This window comes from Megalops cyprinoides, chromosome 25 (genome assembly GCF_013368585.1).
Source record: "Megalops cyprinoides isolate fMegCyp1 chromosome 25, fMegCyp1.pri, whole genome shotgun sequence".
In the NCBI taxonomy this organism is placed as follows: domain Eukaryota; kingdom Metazoa; phylum Chordata; class Actinopteri; order Elopiformes; family Megalopidae; genus Megalops; species Megalops cyprinoides.
In genome coordinates this window covers 1,942,453-1,966,146 of record NC_050607.1, presented here as the reverse complement: position 1 = coordinate 1,966,146, position 23,694 = coordinate 1,942,453, and the positions used below count along the sequence as shown (strand labels likewise).

General features: G+C 49.4%; 1 protein-coding gene across 1 annotated transcript; it reads left to right on the top strand.

Moving 5' to 3' along the window:
• Positions 1 to 463: 463 nt before the first annotated feature.
• Positions 464 to 16,860, top strand: LOC118772101 (NUAK family SNF1-like kinase 1). The gene is made up of 7 exons (XM_036520362.1): positions 464 to 1,774; positions 9,114 to 9,234; positions 11,760 to 11,911; positions 13,347 to 13,412; positions 13,821 to 13,940; positions 15,236 to 15,368; positions 15,636 to 16,860. The coding sequence occupies exons 1-7, from the start codon at positions 1,493 to 1,495 to the stop codon at positions 16,679 to 16,681; spliced, it is 1,920 nt and encodes a 639-aa protein (XP_036376255.1). The 5' UTR covers positions 464 to 1,492; the 3' UTR covers positions 16,682 to 16,860.
• Positions 16,861 to 23,694: the final 6,834 nt, after the last annotated feature.

Genomic DNA, 23,694 nt, shown 5'->3' with positions numbered 1-23,694 from the left:
AACCATTGGAGCATATCATGGCCAGTTATGAACAATCAGATGAGGTGATATCAGAAACAATCAATTCATATCCAGATCTGGTATACATATGTGGTATACATATGTAAGTATAGAGATGAGTTTATTCTGAATCTCTGTAGGCGTCTATTTAACGTACAGAAAAAATAGGTTGTACAAATTGAGTCATATATATCATGGACTAAACATAGATCAAATATCCTTAAAAATGTAAAATTTGTATTTTCTGGCTACCCCAACTTTTGCAGTCTCCGCAATTACGCATTAAACGTTGGCATAATGGTTCCGTGCGTATATTACCCGTTTTTTTCCTCCTAATAACCGGGCTCTGGCTATTAACTTGCTGAGCATATCTTATTTTGTGTGTTGCTTTTTTCCTGCTCAGTAAGTGCTTATTCTTTAACACGACTGGGCTCGTCGACTCGCTCTCCCTTTCTGCAACTGTTCCTGTAACGGGAGGGAGGGCAGGGAGAGCGCAGCAGCCGAGCGAAGAGTACAAAGAAAGAGAGGAGTTTAACTCCGCCTCCGGCCTCAAACAGCTCACATTCCTAATTCACAGCCTTCCAGATTAGAAAGAGCGAAAGAGTGGAGAAGAGGGCACGGGAGAAGGGGAATATAATGACCATGGCATTGCACAGAACGTCTCAGCTCACGAAAACCGAACACCGCACACCTCTGACGACGATTTGGGCATGGATCACGCGCGCGATATTCATAGTACTGATGAATGACGCTTCACCTGGTTTGGGGACAAAATGAGGGTTATCTACATCCTGAACGCCGGTTTCGTTGCTGCTTTCTCGGGAGGCGATGACCATGAAGGTTTTTCCTTTTATTTTTGACTTCATAATATAGGCAGCATAGTATAATAGAGTATATACACCGCCCTGCAGAATTTAGGTAGAGCATGCGAACATGTCGTTACACGGTTATAGAAAAATAGTTGCTACGAAATTAAATCTAACCGAGAAATATTTTTGACATTTTCGTGTATTTGAATTAGACTAGACATCTGCATTTTGTGCGTTGTATTGAAGCGGGGATGCATTTTGTGAAGACGAAAGTGGAGATAGAAACAAACCTGCGATATTTTTAAGGCTGAACCCCTAATTAATCATTAACCATTAATCACTGTTATGTATTGATATAAAGACTAGCAGAAATACTTAGTATCGTCCTTCAAGGAAGGATAGCCAATCAGGATCGGCCGTTTCCTACCTTTTTGAACTACATGCGGGAACCAAGAGTAATGTGCTGAGTATGTTTAGAGTTGTGATACTCAAAGCGACATCAATATGAGAATGAAACAGGCCTGATATAATTATGCATTGACAATCTGATATTGAACTTATATATTTCTATTTACGCATTGGTCATTTTATTTATTTATTTATTTCGGTCATTATTATTATTATTATTATTATTATTAAAACGGAACGTGGGGGATCGTCAGGGTTGCGTTGCTTCCACTGAGATGGAAACTGAATTTTTATCACCCCACGGGCTGTCCCCTTCTGGGGGCGAACCAGTTAAGAGCTCTCCAGCGAAGTCCTGGGGAGACCCACGGTCTCCGCTGTCCCCTCCCGATCACTCAGCTGCGGACACACCGACAGCTGGCGATGGCAGAAGGGTGTCCGGGGTCAAGAAGCACCACCACAAACACAACCTGAAACACCGCTACGAGCTGCTGGAGACCCTCGGGCGGGGGACGTACGGAAAAGTGAAGAAGGCCATTGAAAGACACTCCGGAAGAGAGGTGAGAAAAAATCCGCTGCAGTTTAACCCTGAGTGACAACCAATAATGGGACAATAATTTAGTCCAATATCTTTGTATGTAAACGAAAACATCCTACATATGATATGACGATTAATCGCAAGTTCAGTGGAGAGCATTCAATTTCAAAGTTAAGCCCGAGACACATTTGTAGAGGAGTGAAAGATTTAGACATCTTTGCATTCATTGTTCGGCCTCTCTTGGCTCCCGGCACTGATGGAAATGCGCGGCTGTGTAATGAGTGCTGAAACATGCTCTTGAGCTCAGCCCTCGGCGCGAGCGGCCCGTTCCGCTGGGAATTCCCCCGCGCGCGAGGCTATCTCCGCGGCGCTCGCTCCGGATGCATGAATACAGATGTTGCGCTGGAATGCCGAGTCCAGCCATCGACAGGATTGATGCAGCCTCAGTGACCCCAATGACATGCTCCATTTCAAAGGCCAAAAGCCTCCTAAGACGCTTCCGCCTACTTAAACAGAAGTTAGCTGAGAGACAAATAAATTACATTCTGCATTGGGTATGAGTGGAAAAACTAGAAAGAGTGCATTGCGAGCTGTAAGAGGCAGGCCCTTGATGTGTTTAGTTAAGCCTCTCTCAGGGTAAGATGGTGCAGTACAGGAGACTGCTGCCTGTGAGTTAAGAAAAGGATGTGGGATTTGACTACAGGAAAGATGTTTTGACTGATTCTCTGTAAAGAGAAATGGAATGAGTCCTAAGGCTACAGATTTCAGTGCAACACCTCTGCTTTTGTCAGTGTGTCTGTAGATGATGCCCTCACCTACGCACAACTTGCTTTATATGGAGCACCTTAGGATATTGAATTACTGACATGTGATGCCCTGGAAATGAGTAATGTTGTTGACATTCATCGGTGCTAATTCTGCCACATCGAGCCTGACGCATGTATCCCCAGAGAGACACAAAATATTTTCACGTGCTTCAGAACCTGACCCGGCTCACCCTTTGGCAGAACAAACAAGAATTTTCCATGTGTGAAGTATGCCGGGGTGGTGGCGGGGGGGGGGGGGGGTGGGGTGGGGGCAGCCAGGTCAGTATGTCCTTGCTCCAGCAGTCTGATCCTGGTACCCGTGTGTGAAAGGGGCATCTATTCCCTTTAACACACCCCTGTGTCTTCTTCACTTGGTTCGTTCCAGGTCGCACTCTTATTTGATATATCTGTGACATAACGTGGAACATCTAGTTCTTTAAGATGTGAGAAGAAAGGGGGGGTGTAAATAAGATGAGGCCTCCTGTTCTGGAGAAAACATTCCGCAGGAGTGATGCGATCAGCGGCGCGGCCCCGCCCGCGCAGGATGATGTGAAGGTTCGGCGCGTCTCGCATGAAATGCGGCTAAAATTAATACGGACTCACGCAAGGCCGCAATGTGCCGGGAAGCTGATAGCCGTATTTATGGAACAGCATCATACTGAGATCCTGCCTCACCTCACGAGTTCGTCCTTCTGTGACATTGACACTTACCCCCCCCCCCCCATTAAAACATACCCCACGCTGAGTTATAAGGCCCTGCTTGCTCCATCATGTGGTCAAACTGAAGCCATGACCAGAGGTCAGGACCCACCCTGGATGGCCTATAGGGCCAGAGCTCCTACCAGTCTCTGTGGAGAAGCCTGGCAGCAGAGTTTTCCAGTCCATTCTAAGGAAAGGGTGATTCAGCTGTGAAAAGTGGAATTATTTTGGTTAATGTATAAAAGGTTATAGCTATACTGGAAAGTTAGATCATGCACAAAAGAGGAGCCTGTGGGAGCCCGCTGGGTCCGTGCATGTGTGAAACATGAGAGGAAGCCCAGCCTCACTGCATTAGACTCCTGCTCTGGGCTCCAGGGCTCAGTGCTGTGCCATTCACAGAAAGTGCCCCCTGTTTGCACAGAGGCACTCCGTCAGTCTCGCCGTGTGTTTTCGGGCCCGGGGCCAGAGCTGTATGTTTTTCCATGTCTAGGAATGCTGGCAGGCGGGAGTGTGGCTGGTGAATAAGGCTCAGCGTGGCTTTGTTTTCGTTGGGATGTGCGCATGAGTGGTCTCAAGGTTTGCATTTTGGTGTTTGGATCTTTTTCTGTTTGATTATAGAAGCTGGAAAATAAACAAGGAGAACAGATAAGAGTGTGCCAGTCTGCCCTTCCAGTTAATGTTTACCCCCCCCCCCCCCCCCCCCCTCCACCCCACAACAGTAGAGTGTGGACATGTCCTCCTTGACTGTTAGGCTCTGCAGGAGTGTTTGCATGGTTCTTATCTGAGTGCATCTGTTTGCACGGGCCTGGACGTTACTCCCAGTTTCACTTCTGCAAAACAGTGTGCTTTGATCCTCTGAGACACTGCAGCTTTCTGGACGGACTCAGGGTAAACCATCACAGCTCCCAATCACTGTGCATTCTCTCTCTATCTCTGGGGCACTGCTCTCCTCTGATGTCCCCCACACTGGCTGCACCTCCAGGCCTCAGTCAGAAACTAGAGATGCCTTTCAAGAGCTTCAGGATATCCTTCTCCTGGTGACAGCTGGGCTGGGGCTTTGGCAGTAGGCCCTGTGACCCCCCCAAAATTCAGGGCTGGGAGGGGATGGCTATCACACCCATTTTATAAGAGAGTCCCAGCATGTCCATCATTCCTTGCCCCGGTGCCGTCTGGATTCCTTCAGAACCACAGAGAATTATGAAGCCTGATTGGCTCCTTTGTTCTGCTCGGCCCTTTGTGGTTGGTGCCGGGAGACACGTCTGGGGAATCTTGCTCAGTAAGCAGATATAAAAGGATGAACCGGTGAAGGGTAATTGAAATGGTAAAACAGCAGTCTGCACAGCATCAGAGTGAGATTATGAAAGCCCCGCATTTCTTACATCAGCACACCACCACCAGCACACGTGTCTCTAGGCCCGGACGAAGCCACGAAGGAACAGGAGCTTCAGCCAGGCACTCTGAGTGTGCGTGCGTGCCTGTGGGTGCGCGTATGTGTGTGTGTGAGCGTGTATGTGTGTGTGTGTCCGTGTGTGCGGACTCGGTCAGGGCCAGGATCGCACGGAGGCTTGTGCACACTCTGTCTGTGATTATGGTGAGCATGTGTACTTGACCTCTGACTCTGGGAGACGTACACAGCCACATGGGATGGACCAGAGCAGCGTGAGGACAGATTGTTATGTAATCTTACAGCCCGTATTACTGTGTCCTGCCAGATCGTTTCCTACAGAGACAAACGGCAGGAGCAGAGGGAGGAACAGGAAGAATCTGGGAAGGAGAGGGTGATAGCTGGTGTCTTCACAAAGCAGAGTGTGTGTGTGTGAGAGAGAGTGTGTGTGTGTGTGTGTGTGTGTGTGAGTGTGTGAGAGCGTGTGTGTGTGTGTGTGTGTGAGAGAGAGTGTGTATGTGTGTGTGTGAGAGAGAGAGAGTGTGTGTGTATGTGTGTGTGTGAGGGTGTGTGTGAGAGAGAGAGAGTGTGTGTGTGTATGTGTGTGTGTGTGGGTGTGTGTGTGTGTGAGTGTTTGTGAGCGTGTGAGCGTGTGTGAGTGTGTGTGTGTGTGAGTGTTTGTGAGCGTGTGAGTGTGTGTGTGTGAACGTGTGTGTGTAAACAGAGATCGCAGTGAAAGGCTGTGGTGACAGCTGGGCTGGAAGTGGATAATGACACATGAAGGGCCATCCACAGCAGGAATGAAAGCTGTGTGGAAAGATGCTGATCTGCAGAGAGGAGGGGAGATGCAGGAACACTGTCAGAGGAGTTTGGCTTTGCTTTGGGTGTGACTGACGGAGCTCGCATTACAGTGAGCTCACATGGTTAGATCATTAGCAGCCAGGCCTATCAAACAGCGGATTTTTGTTACTTAATTAATTGAAGGGAAAGACTGGGATGACGTTATAAAGTGCTGAGCTTTCCAAACTGCGCTGTTTTCCTTTTTTAATGTAGCTCACAGAAGTTTCACTTTCCTGCTTCACAGAAGTTCTGAGCAGAGGGGCTTTGACTGTAGCCCTTCCCTTCTGGTCAGTGCAGATACCTGGGAGATGTAGTCTTTGGTCCCCTTACAATGGTCACTGAAAAATGAAAGCTTCATTTTCACTGAAAAATGAAAGCTTCATTTTTGTGTAAATACACTATCAGCTGGCATGTTTTGTGTGCTGTAGAGTTGTGGTTTGTTAGTTTATCAGCTCAGAGAAAGGCACACATTTTGTAAAGGTGCAGTTCTGGGGAGCAAGCAGCAATCTGGTGTTGAGGGCCAGAGCTCCTCATTCACCTTAATGACCTAAAAAAACACAACTGACCGTGAAGCTCTGGTGAAGCAGGGTATAGCCTTTCACTTCAGTCTGCATGTAAAACGACCCATGCTAAGCACCAGTAACAAGGCTGTGCTGTGTGTGCCTAACAATGGTACCTCTGGCAGTGGTTTGAACACGCTACCTAAAACAGCCAGCTGGCATTAGCATCTAACATAAGCGTGCCTAATGATCCGATAACATGGCCTCAGACAAGAGGCTGGGGTGATTGAGCCTGTGTGTAAGCTGTGCATGGAAGGACCGTCACCATGATTATATAATTAGTTTACCGTAATGGTAGCAATCAAAGGTCACTCCTGATCTCACTGTTGATTATGGAGGAACCATAATACGATCTAGGCAAATTTATCCACAAGTTTCTAACCAGAAGGTCTAGGCCGTGTTCCAATCCCTCAACACAGCGGCCATTAGAGAGAGCAGGACCTGCAAACAGAGTAAATGCGTGAGATGGAAAGCTGCATGCAGGCTCTCCGGAGGGGAGTTAGTCCGAAGTGTGGAGCTTAGCACCTTATGAAGTAATGGAAAACGGAGTACGAGAAGTTATGGAACCAATTAGGAGCCTCGGACGACGAGGACGACCACTGCATGTGTGGAAACGGGGCCCTCGCTCTACGCTCACAGTTACGCTTTTTCCCTGTGTAATCAAGTCCACTTGACTAGACCTATTCCAGAAGGATTTCTTTTTATGGATGTGCACTGTAATTATCTCAGCTCAGATGCAACATGTGGTTTCTGTTGCTGCTCTGTACAGAAGAGCTCTCTGTTGCGCTGGCTTGCATTGCAGAGAAACAACTTGCCCTTCACCTTAGAAGAAGGAAGAAATTAATGAATTACAAGCTGAGACAGATCAGCAGATCCAGTTGCCCCCATTGTGCTGCAAGGGTTTGATCATGCAGGGGTAAACCCTCTCCCTCACCGCTTCATTGCTGTGACTTCCCTCCTTTCTGTCTGTCTCTCACATCTTTTTTTTGCTAAACCCATCCTTTTATTTATGGTTCATCCCGCCTTCTTTTGACTTCCTTTGTCTCCCCATCTCTTTTAGTTCCGCCCTCTGTCCATCTCCCGCCCCCTCACTCCCCCGTGTCACCCCCCCCTCTATCTCCCGCTTCCTTCACCTCTCCAAATTAATTCCAGAGGCTCATCTATTAATGATTAAACAGGATCTGAGCCCTTTCCGTGTCTGTCTGCTGGGTTCTGTTACTGAGGCGCTGCCTGAGTCTGTGCGTGTGAACCAGATGGAGTGTTCCTGTGGGGTTTCACTGCTCATCAGTGAGTGGGAGTGGGAGTCTGGAAGTGTGGCTATGCAATGAAATAAATTATATTCCTGCATGTGTTGGTGCATGCATGTTTGTGTGGTTCCATGTGTTTGTGTGTGCATGTGAGTGTGTGTGTGCGTGTGTGCATGTGAGTGTGTGTGTGTGTGTGTGTGTGCGTGTGTGCATGTGTGTGTGCGTGTGTGCATGTGAGTGTGTGTGTGTGTGTGTGTGTGTGTGTGCGCGCACACGTGCAGATGTGCATCTGTGCATGTGTCCTCATTCATGTTTAAACAAGAGGGACCAGGTTCTCACCTGTTTCTACTTCTTTCTTTTTTCAACCTGGAAAAAAATGAAATTCCAGTTATAAAATCACTCAGGATGTCCCCTTTGGGCAGCTGAGATGTTTGATTTGGCTGGCATTGTCAAAAGCTTCCCTGTCTCCCTAAAAGGGGTGACTGCGTTTGGGCACCACGAGTGACGCAGGCACACAGGAAATGCTTGTCTTGCTGCTGCTTCCTCCTGTGCTGCCTGAATCGCGCCTGAGCCAGCCTTTCTGCTTCCTGTGACCGTCAGCGCAGCGTTGGTCTCTCAGGCCTGAAGCTGTCTGCCTGCAGGCCCGGAGTTCTGGGGGGGCTGTGCTGAGGCAGTGGATAAGAGGATAAGAGGCCCCACCCAAAGCCTTTGACTGGGGGGGCTATTTCAGTTCTTGGCTAATGCAAATTTGCCGTCTTCTGCGCGTGACGCATCAGTGTGACACATAGGAACTTATATCCTAATTTGATTTACTGCACGATCTGTGTTTCATTAATAAATATGTCAGAGGATGGCCACAGTAATTCATGGGCTCTTAACATCTTGGAGAGATCTGTTCTATTTATAACATCCCAGTATAATCTCTCATAGTACTGCGTGTGTTAAAAACCCAGTCTGTCTAACAGCTCCACCCTAACAGGGAGAGATGCGCGTGGGTATATGGGGCAAATGCAATGGAAGAGGAGAATCAAGAGAAAGGAGTGAATGTGGAGACAGAGTCTATGAGGCCTGATGTTAGTGTAGCTTTGTGCTGATCCAGGTGAGCTGGGGAATGTTTTAGGTTTGTGATGAAAGCTTTGGGTGAATTCATCCACAGCAGGACTTCAAATCAGTTTGCTCTTATCTGATTGGCTGAGGTTTCCTTTAACCAGGTCAGTGAGTACAGTATGAGAAAGCTGATTGGCTGGGCAGTGAGGGTAGTCTCCAGGGCTCTGTAGAGTGTGCCCTTGACTGGGTGTGGGTAAGTATGGAGAATTGACCAGCGTGGGCCAGTTGTGCCAGCCTGCCCTTGTGGTGGGGACACTGGCAGCCATGCCCATAATCTGCCATATGATGCAGTTATTAGACCGGGATCAGGGCGTGGATAACAGCAGCAGCGGCAGCAGCGGCACCAGCGGGGCCCAAGCCCTTACCCGTGGCTCGTAATAGCACACTGAGGGTGGCTGTTCGCAGGAGGCTGCCATTAAGGCCGCACGTGCTGGCTGTTTTTGCAGCCAGCGCTGTCATTTTCCCTCACAGACTCTCTCAATTACACGCTGGGAGATAAAGGGAGTCCCCACAATGCTCTCTGTCTGTGGGCCCGGCTCTGTCTGTTCATGTATGTTTTTTGGGGAGGGGCTGGAGGGTAGTCACAGAGTTGACTGTCGCTTCACACAGAAAACTGGATAATTCCATTTCCTGACTCTCACTGAGAGTTTTTTGGTTTTAAGCTGCCTGGCTGACCTTTGACCCTGAGTGGTTTGTGACCCCTGTGCCTTCCCTCCAGGTGGCCATAAAGTCCATCCGTAAGGAGAAGATCAAGGACGAGCAGGACATGGTGCACATCCGCCGAGAGATCGAGATCATGTCCTCCCTGCGGCACCCCCACATCATCTCCATCTACGAAGGTCAGCCGCCCGTCTTTCAGACGCCCCACCCACTCCGCGAGTGTCATCCTCCGTGCTGCTGCTCGTTACAGGCATAACAGCGCAGAAAAGAGACGTCGTGGCGTGAGGTCTGGGGAACGTGTCTGGGTAGAGCAGGTCCCAGTCTCCGCGTTGGTGTGGGTGGGGACTCCACAGACTCCACATCAGAGGGGTTTCTCTTAGCCTCCTATTGGTCTCCCAGCCAAGCCAAGCATCTGCTGACACTTACAGCAGCACTGATAGGAATCACACACTGAGAGGGGGAGACCTCACCCTGCCCATCCCTGAGACACCTCACACTGCATCTCACTGAGAGACCTCACCCTGCCCATGGCTGAGACACCTCACACTGCATCTCACTGAGAGACCTCACCCTGCCCATGGCTGAGAGACCTCACGCTGTCCATCCCTGAGGGACCCTACACTACCCGTCACCATAAGGCAGATACACCCAGTACACAGCACAACACCAAGAGTCACAGCATCTGGCACAATCAACAAGAATGTGTGAGGCGGTCTCTGCAGCCATCGTAAATCCAGCTCGACACATTCTTTGGCTGTGTCTTATATAACAGCGTGGCTGTGCCCGTGCCATGGTTACGTCAAAGCCGCCACGCTGGTACACTGCTGTGCGGACGGATAGATGAGGCTCGCAGCGTGGTGTTTGCGTCCGAAGTCCACGTCTCTCTTTCATTAACTCCGGTCGGCGTGTGAGGCGGGGACGTTAGCGCCTGATATCAATCTTCCTTCAGTGCTGAGCGTTGTGGTGCACTGGTGCCGGGGCCTGGTCTCTGTGTCTCGGGGGGAGATCTGGGGAACACCCCTATAAAAGAGGCTTCAGAGACTGGCTCCCCGCATACTGCTCCATCGCTCTCACCCCGTTCGCCCTGTTTTCGGGGCCCCATGGTTTCAGTGTTTATTGTTGTGGTTTGGAACCCTGGAAACATATAGACACAGATATGAGTATCCGGCAACACCCGACTCAGTCCTGAACTTCCTCTGCGGAGCAAAGCCGAAACAGATGTACGGTATATATTTGGTTCTCCTCTTGCTTTCTGCCATGATCAGCATGTTGTAAGCATTTAAATGCATCGCCTGTCGCGTCTGATTCCCAACCTCGTTATTCAAATCTGTAATCTTCACTCCGTCAGAGGAAGTTCCTTCCAGGACAGTCAGGGAAAGTGATTTGCAAAGTGAGTTGGCATTAGGACTCAGCTAGAAGGAAAATAAAGGAGAAACAAAAGCATTGTAGGCCTACAGGGACCAGAACTGACAGCTTGCAACGACAAAACAACAGCGCTCAGCAGGGAAGAACCGAAAAGTTTGTGCTTTACATGTGAGCTGTGGTAGGAGCTGCACCACAGGCTGGTACAAACCCAGCTGCTTTTAATGCTCTTCAACAGCACCATCTCTGTCCTGTGAGCATCCCCTCTGAGACAATGGCCACTATGGACACTGTGACCAGACTCCGCTGCCAGTTACAGTGATCTGAGCCCCAACCCTGGAACAAAGGCGAGAGTGGCAGACAGCCCGCACTCAGCCAACTATGTGTAATGCGGGTTATGTAAGCCAGGTAATTACTCCAATGAGGAGTGAGGAGGGGGGTGGGGTCCAGGGGCCAGCACTAATGAACCACCATGCTGACCTCGTACCCGCGCCCCCCACCAGCCCTGATACACAGGGAGGAGGCTTGAGGAGAACAGGTTGACCATCTGTCATGCCCCCTCACCATGAGAACCCCCCCCCAGCTTTCCCACTTGCTCCTCCGCTGCCATGGCAACACCCTCAGCAAGAAAAACAAGAGCCGGCTGCTGTGGAGGGAGAGCCCCGACTGCATCACCATTGGTCAACAATGAGGATGAATTTTACCAGGTTAAGGCATCTGTTATTGCTGCACTGATCAGGAGACAGCAGGCTGAATCATATAAGGGAAAATGAAATACTGTACAGCTGAGTCATTTAATTCATGATAATATCCAATGGAAACTCCCAAGCCTTATAATGAAGGGCAAACTGGTGGAGTTTATGAATGAGTGCTTTGACAGGACAGAGAGGGTAGTGCGCACGGTAAGAGAGACAGAGGCATGCTGGGAAGGAGGAGGCAGGCAAGGTGTCCAACCAGAGGAACCAGGCTCTGCCACCTGTTACAATTAGCCCCAGCTACACTTAACGTCTGAACGCCCGCATGGTAAAAATGAGAATGTCACATCCACAGAGACGCGGTTGGTGTTCTGGACTCATAACCAAGGCTGTGTTCCCCCAGAGGTCTGGGTGGGGCACACATTCAGAGGCGACACTCACACAGTAAACGGCTCCTTTCCACTGAAATCACTGACTCATTTCACAGGGTCACACAGTTCTAATAAACCTCCAAAAAACAGCAGCGTTGCTCTGTGAAGGGTATGTTCGGAAATGCCCTGTGATTTTGGCTTTTTTCGCTCATGATATGACCGGCATGCTGTAGTGCAGCAGGTCAGTACTCACCCGGTCCCCCTTCTCTCCTGCAGTCTTCGAGAACAAGGACAAGATCGTGATTGTGATGGAGTACGCCAGCAAGGGCGAGCTGTACGACTACATCAGCGACCGCCGCAGGCTGAGCGAGAGGGAGACCCGCCGCTTCTTCCGGCAGATCGTCTCCGCGGTGCACTACTGTCACAAGGTGAGGCGGTGGCAGCGGTGTGTGGGCGGGGCAGCGGGGCCGAGTGTCAGCGGGGGACAGGTGACAGCCGTGGTGTGGCTGTGTGAAAGCCTAACAGGGTGACGAGTGACACAGCGTGAGCTGCATCGATCTTATCGGGTTAGAGTGCTGACAGGCTAAATGAACACAGGCCCTGTGATACAGCTCCCCACCACATCCACCCAGCTGTGGGAAACATCGCACACTTGGCTGGCTGGAGTCTGTGTCACACAGCGCTTCAGTGAGAGGTTTTTCAGGTCAGTTTTGTGGATAATATAGCGTGCTGCCCCGCTGTTGTCTGGTGTTTGATCCGCTGGCCCTGCAGAGACAGAGCTGTGAGCTGCGGACCCCTCCCTTAGCCCCCCCATCCCTGGCCCTCCTCCCTCTCTGCATAAGCACAGACCCCAAAGGGGAGAAATTCGGGTGGGCTTGCCCATTGTCTGCACAGCTGGAGAGAGGGGTGATGTCATCTCCCCAGCTGGGGGAAGCCAGTGATCCTGGCAACAGCCAATCAGGGCGAGGGGATGAGTCACCGTGGGCAACCAAGGGGAAGAGTGTGCAGTTTACAGAGTTCTCAGGAGACTGTGGGACTCCCCACTTCATCTGCTGCAGTGGTGTCTGTGTGCACATGTGCGTCCGCCACAGCAAGCTATTAGAAACACATTGCGCTCGGCCACAGTCATAATCAAGCGTTTCAGTTCCAAGTCCAGCATGACTGCATTTCCTATCCTGTGTCCCATATGTTGCAGACTGGCTTTTAAGAGTTGCTAATGACACAGTTGGTTTTTAATCCAGATGCGTTGTGAGAACACATTTTATTCTGGTTGACAATTAGAGATGCTGGATTTATATGACACATATGTGGGTTAGGGCAAACCATTTCTGAGGACACCATAAAGACTGTGGACACAGAAAAAGAGGTAAACTTTGCAAAACGAGACACAGACTGTTAGACATCCGTTGCCTCATTACCAGAAGTATGCCTGTGGTGTTCTGAATATTACCAATGCGTGTGTTTTAGGAGACTGAGGCCTTCCACACTAGTGGGCAATTTGTGCAGCATTTCACTGTAGTCAGTGGTGTGTTTTACAGCTCCCCTGCTGTTGCCATGGGATTGCTTCCCTACTGCTCAGAGCCCCAGTCTGGTGCCAGTTCTGCTGTGTCACCTGGCAATTGCTACCCCACCGGGGTAGGAGTCTGTTCAGTATCCTGGCAGACCGACCCATGGACCCCGCCCTGATTTCAGCCGCGGTGGTGGTGTGGAGGCACAATGCAACAGTCACAGCCATCATAAGCCAGCAGCTCGTTTCATGAACATCCACTCGGGAAGCTTAAAAGTCGCTTACGCGCCCCAGGTGACGCTTTGTTGCCAGATGTTGGAGCATTCCGAGATAAAACGCTTTGTTCTCTTTCACAGAACGGGGTGGTGCACAGGGATTTGAAACTGGAAAACGTGCTACTGGATGAAAACTGTAACATTAAGGTAAGAAAGATACCTTGTGTCATTTCCTCCAGATGCATTGTGGGTATGGCTTGGCCAGAACTGCAGCATGCGGCCTTTGCCAGTGCTGTCGCCTGCATCATGCCCTTCTCCTCCCAAGCCCAGGGGTCAGGAGGTCACCTGTGTAGGAGTCTCTGTGTTATAGAGCAGGCAGTGGGGGGTTGCCACGCAGTGATAGGGGTGTGTAGGAGGCTGTAAGGGGGGGTGGTGTGACTGTTTCCCACAGGAAGAGCACAGCGCACTGGCACCAGCGTGTGCCGCAGCAGGGAGAGCGTGTGCGAGTGAGCGTGTCGCAGCACTATCAGGAGATAATGATTAACACGGCCGTAGAGGAACCCTCTCTCTGCGATTAGCGTGCCTTTTTTTACCTTTCTCTCCTCCTCTCTGCAGATTGCTGACTTTGGGCTTTCCAACCTCTACCACAAAGACAAGCTCCTGCAGACCTTCTGTGGCAGCCCGCTCTACGCGTCCCCAGAGATCGTCAACGGGAGGCCCTACCATGGCCCAGAGGTGCGGCATGCGGCAAGCACCCTCATATCAAAAAAATGGGGACTGGTTCATCTCGAGAGGTCTCTTCCTCTCTGATTAATCTGCTGATGTGATTATGCCAACAGTGGTCCCCTAGAGCAGTTTAACACTGTTTTCTAGGGGTTCAAAGGTTCATGAGGAAGCCAGCTTCATAAAAGAGTGGCGATTTATGTAACTTGAAAAGCTTTGTTGTCTGGGGCTCTGCTACGATAGAACTACAATGCCCTTGGAATGGGAAATGGGGGAGTGAGAGCTGGACAGCTGAGCATTATTTATACTGCAAAATCACAAAAGTCATTCTTCGTCCACCTTTGAATAACAATAGGAAGGAGTTATAAATGAGCGACTTCACTTCGAAAATAAGTCACTTTCTCATTTTTAGATCCGAGTCACACGGTCCACTTCAGTTCATTTCCTATAATTTTCGGGGCAGTCCAAAAAAATAACACAGAGATTAAAATCAGCATTCCAAAACCCTGATGAGAGAGGCAACAAATTAGCACTAACACAGGACATGAACGGAAAACACAATAGCACAATAGCTGCTCCCCTGATTTCCCAATAAGCTGACAAATCGAGGAAGCCCTCTGAACAATCTGTCCTGGAGGAAATTTGCACACTCTCAGCCCTTAGCCGATTTCCTGACCTCTGACAACCGCTCGACCCGGCGAGCTTTCGAAGGAGGGTCCTGCCCGAACGTGGGCCAATCAGTGAGCGTCTGGCAGCCCCAGGTGGCTGTCGGGGACAGGATATCACACTTCAGCCATCACATCTCGTCTCATTAACTCCCAGCCAATTGGCCCGCGTAACCGCCCCGCGGCTTCCTCGGAAAACTCCCCCGTGTAACGCTGACGGTCAGGGGGAGGAACTCCGGCCAAAAAGCACGGCCCCTCTGAAGGCCCCCCAGATAGATGAGTCACAGGGGTTATCATCACCATCGCTGGCTTAATTGCAGCAATCAGCGGGGCTCAGGGGGTAATCAGTGGGAGTGGGAAGTCATTACTGCCTACTCATTAATACAGAATGACAACCATTCGAATGCAGACCATAGCCTTTCTGACATAACCTGCTGCACTAGGTCACTGGATTAACTACTCATTAAACTGAAGGCCCCCAAACAGAAGAGTGAATATGTGTGGTGTGTCTTTGACAGATGCAGCTTTTTGGCTGTAGTTTATGTGGAATATCGCTGGGCTGAGAGTGAAGAGCTGTGTGTTTAATTTGGAGTCACAGAGCTGTGTGTCCTCTGTAGAGACCAGGGTCTGCTGTTCCCACAGGTTGACAGCTGGGCGCTGGGAGTGCTGCTTTACACCCTCGTCTACGGGACCATGCCTTTTGATGGAGGAGACCACAAGAACCTCATCCGCCAGATCAGTAATGGGGAGTACCGAGAGCCCACACAGTCATCAGGTACCCCTTCACTCCCCGAACCGAAGGTCCCCAAACCTCCTTTACCCCTCTCCCCTCTCTCTGTCTGCTCTGTTCATTTCTTCCTGCAGCCCAATTCTGAGAGAACGCTGTAATTACTTAAACACTGTAATTACAGCCATAGCCCATGGAGAGTGTACCCTCCCTGCTCTCTCTGTCTAATTTGCCCGTATTTGCTCAGACTGGTTGAGTGTGGGCGCGGAGGCTCACCCCTCTCCCCCCTCTTTCCTCTCCTCCCGCTCTCCGCAGACGCTCGGGGCCTGATCCGCTGGATGCTGATGGTGAACCCTGAGAGGCGCGCCACGGTGGAGGACATCGCCAACCACTGGTGGGTGAACTGGGGCTGGAAGAGCAGCGTGTGCGACTGCGAGGCCCAGCGGGACGCCGGCTCCCCCATGCTGGCCCGCCTCATCGACTGGCAGAACCGCAGCGACCCCAAGGCTGTCAAAGCGGCCCGCCCCGAACCCGCGCCCCCCTTCTCCCGCCAGCGCCCCAAGAAGTCCAAGAAAGAGAATGACGCGGGAGCGACCCACGGAGGTGCGGAGGAGAAGCCGGGGCTGAAGAGGCCCAAGGGCATCCTGAAGACGCGGCCCTCTGGAGACCTGAGCCCCCACAGCCCGGGGGAGCAGGAGCCAGGGCCAGGCCTGCTCGTCCAGGAGGCCGACTCAGGATCCAGCCCCGAGCGGGAGGAAGAGGAGCCGGCCTTATCCGGAGGCTCACCTCCTAAAATGGTTCCCACGCTCCCTAAGAAGGGCATCCTGAAGAACAACCAGCAACGGGAATCAGGGTATTACTCCTCCCCTGAGCGCAGTGAGTCCTCCGAGCTGCTAGGGGGTGCCACTCTGCTCTCTCGCGCCAGTTCACCACCAAAGAGAGCAGCGGGCAGGAAGGGTATCTTAAAGCGCCATGGGAAGTACTCTACCCATAGCGCCCTGCCGTCTGCAGCTGTGCTGGGAGAGCCGGGTGTCTCTGGTGACTCTGGCCTGTCCCGCAGCCAAAGCCGGCCCTCCAGCATAGTAGCCGAGGACAGCGGCCTCTCCAGCACCTTCAGCGTGGCGGACTGGCCTCCCACTGCCCCCCGGCCCAACATCAGGGGCTGCGTCTCGGCTGAGAACCTGCTCCAGCTGGCCAATTTCAAGGGCCTCCAGGCAGCACCGCCCCTCCACAGGGGCAGGGTGAGCCGCGGGCGCCGGGGATCCCCCGGAGACAACGGCAGCTTCTCCCTGCTGGGGGACCTGGATGACATGACTCAGGTGTACCAGCAGGCCCTGGACATCAGCAGCAACCTGACCTAGAGGCGCAGAGAGCGGCGGGGGGCGGGTGGAGAGATGCATGAGGGTGTGTGTCACTAACGACCAGTACCGTGCAGGGATGCAGCATGCAGGAGGCTACTGTCTCCAGAAGGGGAGGAAAACCACCACACGCACATAAACACACACACACACACACACACACACACACACACACACACACACTCACAATACACACACACACACACACACACACACACACAGAAACACACACACACACACACACACACACACACATAAACACACACACACACACATAAACACACACACACACACACACATAAACACATGCACACACACACACACACACACTCACTGCTCTGCCTCATGGACATTCAAATGTGGGGCTTCAAACAGCCTGAGTGGAAATGTGGAAATGTCTGCTGTGCCGCCCCGCCCCCCTCACAGAGACGTTTGTGGTGTTTGATTGTTTACATGTTCAGTGGAAGGCAAATGAGAATCTACACACACACACACACACAGAGCAGGCTGGAGGCTCCCAGAGTGGAGTCTGGCTGAGCGTACACAGTCACCTTACAACTCAACCAGAGCATATGTTTTTACTGCCCTCTCCTCCTGAAACAAGCAAATCAGGGTCTCGCTCCACATAACTGACAACAATGAGTCTTTGTAATTATGTTGCATAGATGTAGTCATGCAAAACTGGTGTGCTCTGGCTGAACTGGAAGTCTTGAGCCCAGCGTCTCCAATCTCTAATGGAACTGACATATATGATTGTTATGTTACCCAGATAGCGGAACTCATATTTGATATATCGGAAATGCTTCATATGTAATAAATGAAGCATCATATATCACAATGACAACATATATCTCCTATATATAAAAGCATATGTATGGTAATAGAAATATGTATGCCCTCTATAGGAAGTGCCTTTTAAATCCATATAAAATTATGTATGTCATTTCCTGAAAGTGGAGAGAGATGCCAGGTTAACCCGCCGCCAAAGGTGCTGATTTGATTTGCAGTGAATGTTCAGAGACCCAGGACCTTAAAAACACAGGACCTGCCTTACGAGTCCAAACAATGTCAGTGAAGAGGATCATGGGAAGGTGATCTAGTCAGTGTCTCTGAGACAGCTGTATCAGAGGTAGCTTATGGTTCAGCCACAGGTGCAGAATTCAGAGAAGAAAAGGAGGGTTAAGGCACTGAAATGCGAAAGCCTGCCAAGTCCTTGACCCCTGCATCCCAGTAAACACAACCAAAGGTTCAAAGCTCAAGCGTCGTTAAAAACTCTGATAAGCCAGGAATTTTGCTGGCAAAAACAATCCCTGTTTTCTCAGGAGGTGCTTTTGTCCACAGGTGTGGAGATGCTTTACCCAGTTTCTTCTGGTATTTTAATGAAAGCTGAAAGCTTGGGATGGATTTAGGTATCCGGTCAGAAGAGAAGGATTTCCAATGACACTCAGGTTGCTGGCAGATCAAAGCTGTTACAGTTCAGGTAGCTGTGTGCACTTCAGCACAGTGATTACCTGTCCAAGCCCAGCAGTGAAGGCAGTCTTGTACTGGAGATCTTGTCATTGCATTGTAGAGAAAATCGTAGATTCTTTAGGACAGCTCAGGTGTTAAGACTTAAATGTAGGAACCTGAGTGTGTCATTTCAGCTTCTGTATCATGTATAGTAGTCACAAGACATCAGCGCATACAGGAGATGATTTGCTGTAGAAAATAAGACAGAGGGAGAGAGTAGAGGTGTCTAATGAGAAGGGGTTAGGGTTCGAGATGTAAACTAGCTGGTAGTTGTAGTGAGCAGTTAGAGGGGCTTTTTGTTTGGAGAGAGAGGGATGAGGTGGGTGCCACTTTGACCCTCCCTCTCCAGTGAAAGGTTAGAGAGGAAGCTCAGCTGAGCTGAGTAGCAAGGAACAGTAATGTAGAGTTGAAGTAGTGTAGGTGTTAGAAAATGAGCAGAGAGACTAAGGGAAGTTTAGAAACCAAAGAGGGAGCGCAGCTCTAAGTTGGAGAGCAAAGCAGCTGGGAAAAAAAAAAAAAAAACGATGAAGTCTGAGCAGGCCTGAGATCTGTGTCAGGGTCATTTGTCATTCAAAAAAGGACAACCACAATTGAGTGATTGTATTCTGTGCTGAACACACCAAAGAGCCCGACACGCAAGATCATACCACTCAGGTCTGTCTCCTAGAAGAGGGGGAGATCTGCTGTACAGTTAAAGACGTTGAGGACTTTATATATCAATGTCCATTCTGGACATGTTTGCTTCTCCAAGTGACAGTGACAAAATGGTTAAGGGGTGGGCATGAAGACTTAGTGACTTGGCCTAAGCAACAACCAGTGGAGCACGCTCCATACACACCACCTCAAACCACAGCAGCCAGGCCTGGTGTAGAGAAGCACACAGTACGTACTGCGGAGAGTACTAGAGGGACGTGGCATGAACATAGCAGTATATAGCCTGTGCAGGACGGTCAGGGTGTAACCTGTAATGTCACACTGGGAACGCAGCCTACATATATATAAGAACAGGGCTCACTGAAAGTCGGTGGCTTAAACGGTCCAGCCTATTTCTGTTGACTATCAACAGCGTGCCAAAGTGGAAATGCCACGTATGCAAGCAGGCTGCCCGCGGAAACAAATCAATGGCCATGCTGAATGTTTTTAAAGGTCAGCGTGTTTAACAAGGTCCTGGGTATGAAAAGCAAAAAAAAAAAAAAAAAAAAAGACCCATTGTGTATTGTAGTCAGTTTTGTATTGGTAACTGGATTTACAGTGATGAAATTATACTATGTTAGTATTTTGATTTATTATGCTTCCGTTTTTGATTCTCCAAAATATAGAAACTTTATTGTTGCTTTTGTTTTATGGCAGAAGCCATGTTTGTTTCTGATTTGGCTGTCAGCGGAGACCCCTCTGAACCTCAGTGAAATGTGGACCTTCGCATGCATGAGGACAGGTCGTGGTACAATTTGCCAGTCCCTGGCTAAAGAGAGTGGCTTTCATGTGTCATTCATGCCTCTAGCACAAGCCACGCAACACAAGCAGAATACCTCTGTGAAAGCTGTTCCTTTTTCAGGTCAGTCTGAGGCTAGGACCCCAATGAGAACTGAGACTGACTTTAACTCATTACTGTAGGCCAAAGCCCACTGGTGTAACACACAAACACTTTAACAGTGCTACTGTGATCTTACATCACTGAAGCTGTCCTCATTTCAGCACTGAATCCTTATAAGAAATACTGCATTTCATAGCCGCAGAAAAGGCCAGAGTCTGACGCAGTGCATCTGTGGCTTGAACAAAGAGCTGCAATCCTTTTTCAGCCAATGCAGAGTCAACTGAACCTATAACCTATGGCGTGGGGTCTAAACAGACGGAACAAATCAGACACAGAATCGGCTTCTGCCAAACTGGAAACGACTGGTGCATACTCGTTAGTTAGGAGGAAGTTCAATAATAGGAAAACTTGACTGGATGTTTTTATGATAATGATAGTATTATGTTATTTAAGTATTCTCTTGTTACAGTTCATTACTTTTGTCATTAACATTGATTATCATTTTGGTATCAATTTGTAAACCTAGACTGCTGAGGTGGTAAAAGTTTAGTGCCTTTGCTATCATTATGATCATGTTTAATTGTTATAATGATAATTATCATTGTTTTTTATATTTCTATTTATTTTTGGTAAAGCCATTTTATTTGATGTACTGCTACTCTCTATGTTATGACTTGTGACTGTTTTTAGACAGATACAGATACCATGGAGTTGTCAGAAAAGCAAACTGCAGGAAATTGCAATTATAGTAGAGCATGTTAGTCATGCTGTATTTTAATAGTGTTTGTGCAGTTTGGGGGATATCAGCGGTCAACAATGGATCCGCAGCCATTCTCTGGCCTGGGTCCTTCACTGGGGAAGACAGTTTTGGAGGAAGTGTTTGAGAGGCCTCACTCCCGTCTGTCTTTCCACTTCAATAATGCCACCGCCGTACTCTGATAAAAATAAAAGAATCATTTTGAAACATCTGGTTCTTCAGTGCATTTTTGCGCATGCTGCACACACTTTGTGCTCCGGATACTTAGCTGTGTAAATCTTTGCTTTGTATTCACACGGCCCAAAGCTAAGGTGCCGTGTAAGCGCATACCCCGCGCACAGCAGTGAGATCTCTTTTTCATGTGAAAGAATGGAGAAACAGCAGAGATGTGCTCCCAGCACGGATTTCCTGGAAAAAGAGGCAGTACAGAGTCCAGGCAGAGAGCAGGCTGTAGGGGACACGGCTGCTGCTCTTTTAATTGGATCCCCACTCTGGCAGCTACCCTGGCAGAGGCCTGGGGACAGCTGGAGGCTGCACAGGTCTGGGGGTGGGAGACCAGAGGCCAGGGAAGAGTATCTGGCTCCTGCTGCATCTGGCTTCTGGAGCAGGGAACAGCCATGGGAGGAGCACCTCTCTAATGTGTTTCTATTTCTCTCTCTCTCTGCTAATGCCGATCCCTCTTCTTCCATCCGCATACAGCGAGCAGCTGCGCCAGCCACTCAGATGTGGATCAACTGGCAAACCACAACAAGAGCTGCAGCTAATGAAGGAGCTGGCACGGTGGAGACACAGGACAGCATGTTTCTAACACTGCAAAGTAAATCACAGTGTTGGTGTTGGTTCTCCCCTCTTTTTGATTGGGTATGTGCTGCTATAATGTGCAGCATATATGAAATATAATGCATTGCTGTAAGCACATTGCTGTTATTGATTTGATCTATATCTCAAAGGATTTCTCCTTCCCTCACAAAATCCACCTCAATTTCAACCACGCAGATTCTCCCCCATCAGACCTTCCTCCTCAGTGCTCACTGTAACACAGTTCTCAGACACCTAAGAAGCATGGAGGTCAATATGCTGGGGGGCTTTGAGCACCACTACAAAAGCAATTTCTCCATTCTCCAAAGAATACTTAAAGAAGTACAAAAAATGGTGAATAGGATATAAACTTTGGTAAGAAATGCTCTCAGGTTTGTGATTTTGGGTTATACAGGACATGGAGCTGAGGACATAGTCGGGCTTGACTGCTGGGTATTGGGTTCAATTCTGCAAATGGAGCGAAACTAAATAATGAATAAATAAGTCATAAAATGGGCCCAGTCAGTAATTTCTTGCAAGTTTGGCTGGAGTGGCAGGCAGGATATTCCACTTTGAGGGTTGGGAGGGAAGCGAAAACCAAGCAGCCCTTTCATAGCAGGAAAAACAAATATTAAATGTGAGCAGAAACGGCGCAGTGCAGCGGGGTGTGTGTTTGAGATAGCCGGCGCAGATTGTTTTAAAAAGGGCCGTTAAAACCAGACTGGATCCGCGGGTGACGGACCGAGATTTCAACAGAGGTCTTTTCTTCTGCGCTGCTGTGATAACATTGTGAATGAGTGCTGAGCGAGCCCCCTCCTCGCCCAGCTCTCCTGTCCAGAGCTCTATTTTTAGCGCCATTGCTGCTATTCTGGAATTCGGTGCTGACTGGCTGCTGCTGGATGTCTGGATCCCGGTACTCGCAGGAATGTCTGGACTGCGCTCAAACCACTACAGAGCCGCTACAGAGCCGGAGCGCGCAGGCTGCCAGCCCAAGGCTCTGATTACAGGCGCTCGCTTCTAAAAGAGAGCAAAAAGGCGAGGGGCAGGGGGGGGAGGAAGGGAAAGTGCATATGTGTCTGGTTTTTCCTGCCGAACGTGTGTGAGATTGCGTCCGAGTGTCTCTACGTGTGTGTGGTCCGCGTAAAGAAAATAAACAGCGCTAATGGGGAGTGTTTTCTTTCCCTGGACCAGCTTTTCAGTTTCAAGGGAAACTGTTTGTGGTGGAAGCAGCAACATCCAGCCCACCTGTTCATAATTGTGGAGATCCGCTCGTGTGTGGTGTTTAAGAGACATACCACACTCCAGTAAACTAAATCGATGGTGTAGGTCCGTTTTGCCTGCTGCTGACTTTTAATGTGGTCCCACACAAGGTTGGAAATCAGATGCAGGGCCGTGTGAACTGTTGCATGGGTTTGGGAGAGCATAAGTGAGTAACTGTAGAGGATGGCGCATGCTCCCATGCTAACATGTGGGTTGTGTGTAGGTAAAGGTGGGCAAAGCAAAGGAACACTGTTTCCAAAAGTGAAAATGCCAGAGGGAACAAACTGTTCTGCAAATTTTCAACGTTATTGTGATTTTCAACAGAGAACGCTAGGACCTTATGGTAAATATGATTAAAAACCTAGCACTGCAAGTCTCTTGGCCACCTATACAAAAACAAAACGTGCGTCTTTTGCGGGGCGCAGCCTTCGTCTGTCGATGGACGGCGCAGTGCCCAGCATCAGTGTGTTCAATGTGGACGCAACCGTCACCATCCGCCAACTGGCGGGCGCAGTGTCGCGCGGCGGCCCTTAGCAACGCTAAATTCAAAATCTGACTTCTCGCGCGCAGCGCCCGAGCGTGAGGCGCGGGGTGACAGTTGGAAGGACGGTTAGTTTTACACCCTTTTTGACATTTTTTGTCATAGTTATTCTGATAAAATTACATAATTGATAAGGATGTCCGTATTATTGCAATTCAATGTAATATAATTAATGTGGAAGTTTAGTTAGCAAATGAATTGTTAAACTAAAGGCCACACGTAGCTGGCTAGCTGTAGTAACTAGCTAATATTGGCTCGTTGGCTAACGTGTATCAGTACAAAAAAGCTTGGAACTGGAGCAAGCCAACGCTAGTTTGTTACTGTAGCGTATTTTTAAATAACAGTAAATGTTTAAATATGTAATTACCTTCTGCAATCTTTTGGCCATGGCATGCGGCTCTTTAAACGATAGAACAGCGTAATAACATCCTTAAATATTAGCAGTCCGACGTTGTCACCTGACAGCTGTATTTCAGCGCAAAGCTTTAACTTTATTGGTTGAGCGAAGTCGTCCAAATATTTAACGTACTGAGTGCAAAAGCTGAGAACGTTGCGGTGTAAAAGCCTATCGCACGAATGGGATTAAATGTGTTTTTTTTCCCCACTTCTGTTTTACA